This window comes from Catharus ustulatus, chromosome 26 (genome assembly GCF_009819885.2).
Source record: "Catharus ustulatus isolate bCatUst1 chromosome 26, bCatUst1.pri.v2, whole genome shotgun sequence".
In the NCBI taxonomy this organism is placed as follows: domain Eukaryota; kingdom Metazoa; phylum Chordata; class Aves; order Passeriformes; family Turdidae; genus Catharus; species Catharus ustulatus.
This window is the reverse complement of record NC_046246.1, coordinates 5,884,243-5,893,243: the sequence shown is the minus strand read 5'-3', so window position 1 is coordinate 5,893,243 and position 9,001 is coordinate 5,884,243. Positions and strand designations below refer to the sequence as shown.

Here is a 9,001-nt window from a genome sequence, read left to right as displayed (position 1 = left end):
CCCAGGTTTCAGGGAGGTGGTGGAGTCCTGGAGGTGGCACTCAGTGATCTGTCCTCGATGTTCTTGGAGGTCTTTTCCAATTTTGATGATTCTGGGAGAGTTGTGAACCCCAACAGAACCAGAGCCAGAGCTCAGCTCTGCTTTTCCCAGGGAATACAAACCTGCTTTGGGAGCATCCCACACCAAACCCCTTCACAACATTTCCCAGAAAATCCTCTGAGCCAGCCCTGGAGCCAGCCTGATTCCTGTGCAGGAATTTTGTGCACAAAAGCATCCCAGATAATTTTTATTCCCCTCTGTGAAAACAAACACACTCCAAACAAAGAATTCAAGTCCAGCCAGCCAGGAGATCAATTTTCCCTCCCCACCAGCCTCATCCCATCCCAGCTGGGGGTTACCTGAGGTGATAGGTAAACCTTTCCTCACTTGGATTGGCATGGCCTGGAGAGAAACGTTTCTTTTGTTCAGGCTGTACTTCTGAAATGCAGGTCCGTAGTTTTGGCCTTGAAAATAATAAATTGTGTTAATTTTTAGGTTACACTTGGCAGAGAGGCAGAACTGTGGCAGACATTATATTGTTGTAGCACTGTTCTGGGATTGAAAAAATAAAAGTATTTATTTTAATAAAGCCACAAAGATCAAACATGCAGCCGGTCACTGCCCTGCTGACCACAAGGAGAACCCTCAGGGGGCTCTCAAAAGCAGCTTTTTCGCACTCAAAAGCGGCTTTTTCACACCACAGCATCGGAGAAAAGCCCCGATGTGCCACCTCCAGGAGCGGGGAAGAGCAGGAGCAACATCCCGAGGCTGCTCTGCTGCTGCCACCTGCAGGGAACAGCTCCTGGAGGAACAACAGAGAGGCACAAACATTCCTCTCTCTGCCCAAAACTGCCTGAGCCACCTCCTTTCCCGATATTCTTCCCCCCTCTTCCAGTGTTTCCCCACTGTTTCAGTGCAGCTTGATTTAAATATAAAAATAAACGGCCAACAAAGTGATGCAGGAAACAGCTGGGATGGTTTCCAACGTGCAGATTTCCTAAGGAATTACCTTTCTTCCTCCTTCTGTGGGATGAGAATTAATTTGCCACTTTTTTTCCCTCTGGGTGGCTCTTCCTGCCCAGTCTGGCCTGCAGGTGTGTCACTTAACTGGAAAGGGAAGGAAAAAGGGGATTAATGTGTAATAAAACTTTCCCATGTCAGTTTTGCTTATAGAGTTATCTAAAAATCCACTTGAAAAACCTCCCCTGTATAAACACAGCACTTGTGTGCAAATGGACAAATCCAAAGGGATGGGATTAAAATAATTCAAGTTACAAGAACGAAGATGTGAATTTACTTTAGTGCTGCCTGGTGGCTGCTCAGCTCCTGTGGATTTCCCTTCAGCTTCCTCTGGAGAGCCTGATTTCCTTGAGGAACAGCTCATTGCTGCTTTGGGAAGTTGTTTTTTTGCTGGCAACACAGATGCTGGACTCTCATCCCCTGCGCTCTGGCCACAGGGAAGGTCAGATGAGGGCTCAGATCTCCCTGGGCAATCCTGAGCCAGGCTTTCCTGCCCTTTAGGCATCCCCCCTTCTGAGGAGTTTTCAGGAATGCACCTCCCAGAGGCTGTGGAATATCCCAAGCAATCATCTATCATTGCATCCAGAGTTTCCCTTTCCAGGTTATTTTCCTCCAGAGCCTCATCGGAGCAGGCGGCGGCGAACGGGCTCAGGCTCAGCAGCTCCTGCAGGTCAAGGTCCAGCTCCTGCTGCAGCTGGGCCCCATCCAGAGCAGTGACAGAGCCAGGATCACACCCAGAGCTGCCTGAGGGATCCCTCTGAGCTTCTTTTGGCTCCTCTGTGACCTCACTGACTGATGTCCCCACGGTGCAGCCGCTGCTCTCGGCCTTGTCGCTCTCCCTGCTCACACTTTGGCTCATGTGGCTTCCACCAGCGAGGTGCTGCTGCTGCTGAGCTTCCATGGAATCATCTGCCAGCATTTCCTGGATCTCTTCCTCAGTGTAATCAAAGGGAGAATTCCCTTTCTCGCTGCCTGACAGCTCCAGCAGGGAATCATCCAGCTCGCTGTCGTCGAAACAGCAGCTGATGTCCAGGGAAATGGCCACGTCGTCGTATTTGGACACAGAAAAACCGGCACTGAGCTCATCCTGGCCACTCTCACCCTGAAAAAGGGAGCAGCCAGAGCCTGGGGAAGGGAACAGAGGGTTCCCTGCTGGGTCTGGAGTGCTGCAGCCATGGCTCAGCACGCAGGCTTTCTTGGCTGACTGCAGGGCCGGCACCTGCACGGCAGAATCCGACAGCCTCTTGGTCCTCGGGACTGGGTCCTGCTTGAATCCCTGGTGGAGCCCAGGGGAAGGAGGGGATCTGTCTCCCATGGCTTCCTGCAGCTCTGCTTCCAGCTCTAGTGGCCTTTGATCAGCCCTTCCAGAGGAGGAACCAGCAGGAGTCATCTCCAACCTGCCAGCAAAAGCGACAGCCTCAGTGAAAGGATCCCCAAAATGCTGGAATTTAACAAGGATAGCTCACAATTTATCTTTGTTCTTGACTGTTTTAAGTCCCAACTAATCCTTCATCCCTGAGCGTTCCCTCAAGCAGCACCAATGATTGGAAACCCCCTCAGGTTGTGCCCTCTGCTCCCTCACAGCAGACCCCAGGAATCCCAAATTACAGTTTTAAACTGCAAAACATCAAATGAAACCTCCAAACGTCTCAACCCTTACCTCTGCCCTTCAGAGATAAATAAACACATCTTTAAAAATCTTTTTTTGGGTTGGGAAAAGCTGAGTAGAGGAAGAGGAACCCTGTCAGGGAATTAGTCACTGAGACACTCAGACAAAATCCTCATTATAATCCAAGATCATCAGATAAAGGACCTTCCTGTGAAATTCAATAGTTCCAAAGAATTTACAAACAAACCCTGTTTCCCCTCAGAGTGAGGACTCATCCCAAAAGGAATCTTTGGACCTGAAAGCCCTGCACTTGACTCTCACCCAGCAGGGGAATTTGGACTAAGGAAAGGTATTTCCTGTCCTCTTTGAGCAAGGATTTAAAGGAATGTCTTTTGTCTTGACTGCTGTTTAAAAAAAGGGAGGGTTACACACTCCAGGAATGAAACCTGGGCAATTCTGCTGCTTCCTCTTGTCCTTCTGCCTAAATAATGAAAACGGACACTTTCAGATTTGTGCTGTAGGAAAAAAATACCTCAGCAATCAGCTGATTGTGGGCACAAAACCCACACAAAAACACGTCTGTGGAGTGTGGCAGTGCGATAATTCAGCTCCTAATGATGGAATCCCCAAATGGTTTGGGTTGGAAGGGACAAAAAGATCATCCAGTGCCACCCGCACCATGGTAGGGACATCTTCACTGTCCCAGATTGCTCCAAATTGGTCTTGGATAATTCCAAGGGTGGGGCAGCCACAAATTCTCTGGGAATTCCATTCCAGGGCCTCACCACCCTCACAGAGAGGAATTTATTTCCCAAGATCCCATGTCCCCCTAGCAGTGGGAAACATTCCCCCTTGTCCCGTCCTTTGTCCCACGTCCCTTTCCAGCTCTCTTGGAGCCCCTTTAGGCACTAAAAACCTTCACTTGGGTCACACTGGAGCCTTTCCCTCTCCAGATAAAAACCTCAGCAGGCGATAAAGCCCCGATTTCCCCTCACCGAGGGTAAATCCAACATCGCCCCCGCCTCTCTCCCTCACGGACCCGCCCCTCCCTCAGCGGGCACCGCCCAACCGGCGCCTCAACGGCACCGCCCCAAGGCGGGGCCAGGCCCGCCCCGCCCCCGGCTCCTCCTCCCGGCCCACCCGACCACGAGGAGCTCCCCGAGCCCCGGAAAAAAAGGGGTAAAACCCCTCAAAATAAACGAGGACAAATTAAGTTTCGCTGAGACAAATCAGCGCCCGCGGCCCGGCCGGGCCTGGCGGGAAGGGCGCTCACCCGCCGCCATCTTAACGGCGCTAAGGCCACGCCCCCGCGGGCGCGAGACGCCTTCTGATTGGTGGAGCGCGGGCCCCACGCCGCGTGAGACGCTTTCTGATTGGTGGAGCGCGGGCCCCACGCCGCGCGAGGCGCTCTCTGATTGGAGGAGCGCTCTCCCTCCTTCCCGCTCGGTGCATCCGCAGCTCGGCGCTCGGCAGGCCCAGGCACGGCAGTCGAGCGCCGAGCGGGGCTGATGCAACCCGGGGCAGGTCGGTGGGACCGGGGGGAACCGAGGGGAACCGGGGGGTACCGGGGGGCCAGGGCACTGGTAATGATGTGTTCGTGCCCTGCAGCCGCCGCTATGGAGCCCGCACCCGGCCCGCAGGAGAAGTATCAGCTCATCACGCGGAACCTGCAGGTACCGGGAGGCGGATGGGGCCGGGGCTGGGCCGGGGGGACGAGCGGGGACATCTGGGCTGGATCTGAGGGGAGAGCGGGGCTGGATCGGGGTCGGGCGGAGGAATTTGAGCTGGGTTGGTTGAGGCTGGATCGGGGCGGGGGCGATCGGGGCAGGATGGGGTCCGGGTACCGGAGGGATCGAGGGGAGTGCGGCAGGATTGAGAGGGAGGAACGGGGCAGGATCAGGGATGGGGATCTGAGGGGATCTGAGGCAGAGCAAGCCCCGGGATGGACACGCCGTGTGTGAAGCCCCCAGCACGGTTTGTCCTGTCACCTCGCTGCGGTGTGTGTCCAGCCCTGGCAGCTCGGTGTGTTTTGGTCTCTCACAGGAGGTGCTGGGCGAGGACAAGCTCATGGCCATCCTGAAGGAGCGAGAGCTGAAGATCTACTGGGGGACCGCCACCACGGGCAAGCCCCACGTGGCCTATTTCGTGCCCATGTCCAAGATCGCGGATTTCCTCAAGGCTGGCTGTGAGGTGTGGCATTGTCACCGTGCTGTCACCATCACCTGTGTGAGCAGGGGTGGTTCCCCTCACCCAGGTGGCACCTCCTGTCCCCTGTGCTAGGTGACAATCCTCTTTGCCGACCTCCACGCTTACCTGGACAACATGAAAGCTCCGTGGGAACTGCTGGAGCTGCGCACCCGTTACTACGAGCACGTCATCAAAGCCATGCTGGAGAGCATCGGGGTGCCCCTGGAGAAGCTCAAGTTTGTGCGGGGCACTGATTACCAGCTCAGCAAGTGAGTCCTGGGCCTCCAGGCTTTCAGTAGCTCTCAGAGCTGTCCCCATGCCCAGTGGTGACACTGCTGTCCCTTGCTGTCCCTCCCACAGGGAGTACACGCTGGACGTGTACCGGCTCTCCTCCGTGGTGACGCAGCACGACGCCAAAAAGGCAGGAGCAGAGGTGGTGAAGCAGGTGGAGCATCCCTTGCTGAGTGGTTTGCTCTACCCAGGCCTGCAGGTGAGGCAGGTGTGGTGTCCAGGGAGGTGGTGGCACAGCCAGAGCCAGCAGGGGTGTTTGGGGCTGGGTGTCAAGGTCACCAATGTCACACCTGGTGGTGGCACCAAGCCTGGCCTGAGCACAGAGCTGCTGTTCCAGCAAACAGTCTGGAATGTTCTCGTCCTTCCCTGGCTGGGAGTGGCCCAGGAGAGGCTGAGGGACAGGCCAGGACTGTTTTGGGTCTGGCTCAAGGCTCTGTGTCTCTCCACAGGCGCTGGATGAGGAATATCTCAAGGTGGATGCGCAGTTTGGAGGGGTGGATCAGAGGAAGATCTTCACCTTCGCAGAGAAGGTCAGGAATGGGGGGATTTCTGTCAGACTGGGATCTGAGGGAGGGCTTGGCCACTCCCAAATCCACTGGGAGAAGTGTGTGGGATTTTAGTTGATGTCACAGCTCTCTGTGCTGCTGTGTGCTGTGCAACCACACATCCCTGGCTGTGACTCTGCCCTTCCTGGGTCCTGTTATCCCAGATCCCAAAGTTACCTGGAGCAAACAGGGATTATGAGTTAAAGCTGAATTAGGGTTGTGTCTGACTTGCCTCCTTGTGTTTTCCCAGTACCTCCCTTCCCTGGGCTATGCCAAGCGCATCCATTTGATGAACCCAATGGTTCCTGGGCTGACAGGCAGCAAAATGAGCTCGTCAGAAGAGGTTGGTGCTGGGTTTGGCTGTGCTCAGGGGGCTCTGGGGGGACAGGTTGGTGGCTGGGGGCTGAGAGGGAACCACCCCAGTCAAGGTGAGCTCTCCCTCCCCACTTACGAGATTCTAAGAAGGTGCAGCAACTCCAGTTTGAGTTTTCTGGGCAAAAGCTTGGGTGGAGGACTGAGGAAATCTCTTGCTGCAGGACTCCAAGATTGATCTTCTGGACCGCAAGGAGGACGTGAAGAAGAAGCTGAAGAAGGCTTTCTGTGAGCCAGGGAATGTGGAGAACAACGGGGTCCTGTCCTTCATCAAGCACGTCCTCTTCCCCCTCAAGTCAGGTGAGGGACTCACCACACTCAGGCATGGATGAGAGGAGGGGACAGGAGTGTGTCCCCTGAGTGCCACCCCTGAGTGGGCTAGGTGGTTTATCTGAGCCTTGAGTTCATCTGAGCTTTAAATTTTGGTTTTGTCCCAGAGTTTGTGGTTCTGCGAGAGGAGAAATGGGGAGGGAACAAAACCTACACAGCCTATGAGGCCCTGGAGAAGGATTTTGCTGAGCAGGTGAGTGCTGGGAGGGGCTAGAGCTTCTGCCTGAGGTTCCTGGGAGTAATCTGAGTGCTGGGATGGGCTGGAGCTTCTGCCTGAGGTTCCTGGGAGTAATCTGTGAGTGCTGGGAGATGGAAATCTGCACTGGGAAGAGGTTTGGAGTGTGGCCTGGCGGTGTGGGATGCTCCCAACCAGGAGAGCCCAGGGGAGAGAGGATGAGTGAAGGGTGTGAGGTCAGGACAGCACACATCAGCTGCATCCTGGAGCAGAGCAGCAGTTTAACCCTTCCCAGCTGTTCCCAGCAGAGGCTGAAGTGTCCAGAAACTTCTGATCTCCAAGGGGAATCAGGTCAAGGGTTTGGGACTCATCTTCCCACCCTGTTTGGTTTCCAAGCCATGGCCTCAGACAGGAATATCTTTATCCTGACACAGGTTGTGCACCCTGGAGACCTGAAGAACTCTGTGGAAGTGGCCCTGAACAAACTGCTTGACCCCATCAGAGAGAAATTCAACTGCCCAGAACTGAAGAAGCTGAGCAGTGCTGCTTATCCCACCCCATCCAAAGCCAGTAAGGAGGGGCTGGGAGCCTGGGGAAGTGGGGCCTTGGGAGCTCAGGGAAAGGGGGCCCTGGCCTTGCAGGGCTGAGTGGGACAGAGTCCATCCAGGAGCTGAGGTCGGAGAAAAGTTCTGAAGCTCCAACTTAAAAACAGCTGTGCAGAACATTGGGAAAAGTGAGGAAAGCCAGCACAGGAGGGACTCTGCTCTCTGGTACAGGGAATTCCCCCCAGGGCCTGCATTTGGAGCTGAGCACCTCCCTGGGTTAGTGCTGAGTGTTGTGACCACCCTGCTCACCCTGCAGAGCCTGGAGAGAAGGGCACCAAGAACTCAGAGCCTGAGGACGTGGTCCCATCCCGGCTGGACATCCGTGTCGGCAAAGTGCTCAGTGTAGAAAAGGTACGGGGGGAGATGGGATCAACCTCCCCACATGGTGACATTTGGGGTGTGCCTGGTGGCACTGCCACCCTCTGTGCCACCTCATTCCCACCCCTGCTCCCCCTGGCAGCACCCAGATGCTGACAGCCTGTACGTGGAGAAGATCGACGTGGGCGAGGCCGAGCCCCGCACCGTGGTCAGCGGCCTGGTGCACTTTGTCCCCAAGGAGCAGCTGCAGGACAGGCTGGTGGTGCTGCTCTGCAACCTCAAACCCCAGAAGATGAGGGGGGTGGAGTCGCAGGGCATGGTGCTGTGTGCCTCCAGGTACAGAGGGACAGAGGGGACACCAGGGATGGAGCACCCCTGAAGGTGCTGAGGGGCAGCTGGGGTGGCTCTGGGGTGACTCTGGTGTCTCCTCAGGGATGGAGCACCCCTGAGGGTGCTGAGGGGCAGCTGGGGTGGCTCTGGGGTGACTCTGGTGTCTCCTCAGTGTGGGGGAGCCCCGTCAGGTGGAGCCCCTGGACCCCCCAGCCGGGTGCTGCGCCGGGGAACGTGTCTATGTGGAGGGCTATGAGAGTGGAGAGCCTGATGAGGAGCTTAAACCCAAGAAAAAAGTTTTTGAGAAGCTGCAGGTGAGGACTGGGAACAGCTGGGAGTTCCATCCAGCAGAGCCACACTGTCCCCACCTCTGGGTGACCCCAAATGGGGCTGTTTGCCCCCTCAGTGTTATTGACAGCAAAGCTGTGGAGGAGATGAACCCTCCCAGGGCTGACTGTGCCTCCCTGTTCTGCTCCCCAGGCTGATTTCCGTGTCTCTGAGGATTGTGTGGCGCAGTGGAAGCAGAGAAACTTCCTGACCAAGCTGGGGACAGTGTCCTGTAAAAGCCTGAAGGGTGGCAGCATCAGCTAACAAGTGCCAGGGCTGCTCTGGTGCCTCCTGCCTGACTCCTGCACCTCAGCCAGGCTCCTCCCAATCATCTCCCCACCAGTGCCCCGAGTCGGGGGGCTCAGGGACTGAACTCGCAGCCTCTCACCCTGGGAGCTGCCTCCAGCATCCCCCTGGGCCTCAGCTGTGCCAGCACTGGGGACTGGAGGTGCCACCACACCCAAGGGACCTATGTGACTCATCCCCATGTGCCATGGACTGGACTCCCTGCCTGCTGGGGTGGCATGTGTGGGTGCTGTGGCGAGGGCAGAAGGGAAAAGCTGCTTCTCCAACCTTGTGTTGCTGCTACCAGAGCTGGGGACAGCCCTGCAGGCCCTGTCCCCTGCTCCACCCCCAGCCCACCCAGCGCTGTGGCCACTGGTGCTGCTCTTTGGCCAGGAGCCCAGGCAGCACCCAGGGGGTGTGCTGAGCCCCTGGGGGGTGTGGGCCTTAAACACTGACTCGGGAACCATCTGTCTTGTCATAAAACCCAATAAAATATCAAGCTGCCTGCACGGGGCTGTGCCCATCTGTCCAGGGGAGCTGGGAGCCAGCCCAAGGGTGTCCCTGGAGC

The 9,001-nt window shown here is 56.3% G+C and overlaps 1 protein-coding gene and 1 long non-coding RNA gene across 2 annotated transcripts; one reads left to right on the top strand and one right to left on the bottom strand.

Annotated features, from left to right (window-relative positions):
• Positions 1 to 404: 404 nt before the first annotated feature.
• Positions 405 to 1,703, bottom strand: LOC117007465. Its single transcript, XR_004420130.1, has 3 exons — positions 1,337 to 1,703; positions 1,049 to 1,146; positions 405 to 503 (listed from the first exon to the last, which is right to left on the bottom strand). It is a non-coding gene; the product is annotated as an uncharacterized LOC117007465 (long non-coding RNA).
• A 2,392-nt stretch (positions 1,704 to 4,095) lies between these two features.
• YARS1 (tyrosyl-tRNA synthetase 1) lies at positions 4,096 to 8,936 on the top strand. The gene is made up of 14 exons (XM_033080775.2): positions 4,096 to 4,192; positions 4,277 to 4,341; positions 4,712 to 4,858; positions 4,949 to 5,124; positions 5,216 to 5,345; positions 5,596 to 5,676; positions 5,942 to 6,034; positions 6,228 to 6,363; positions 6,501 to 6,586; positions 7,003 to 7,138; positions 7,430 to 7,524; positions 7,634 to 7,827; positions 7,994 to 8,135; positions 8,302 to 8,936. The coding sequence occupies exons 1-14, from the start codon at positions 4,177 to 4,179 to the stop codon at positions 8,410 to 8,412; spliced, it is 1,608 nt and encodes a 535-aa protein (XP_032936666.1). The 5' UTR covers positions 4,096 to 4,176; the 3' UTR covers positions 8,413 to 8,936.
• Positions 8,937 to 9,001: the final 65 nt, after the last annotated feature.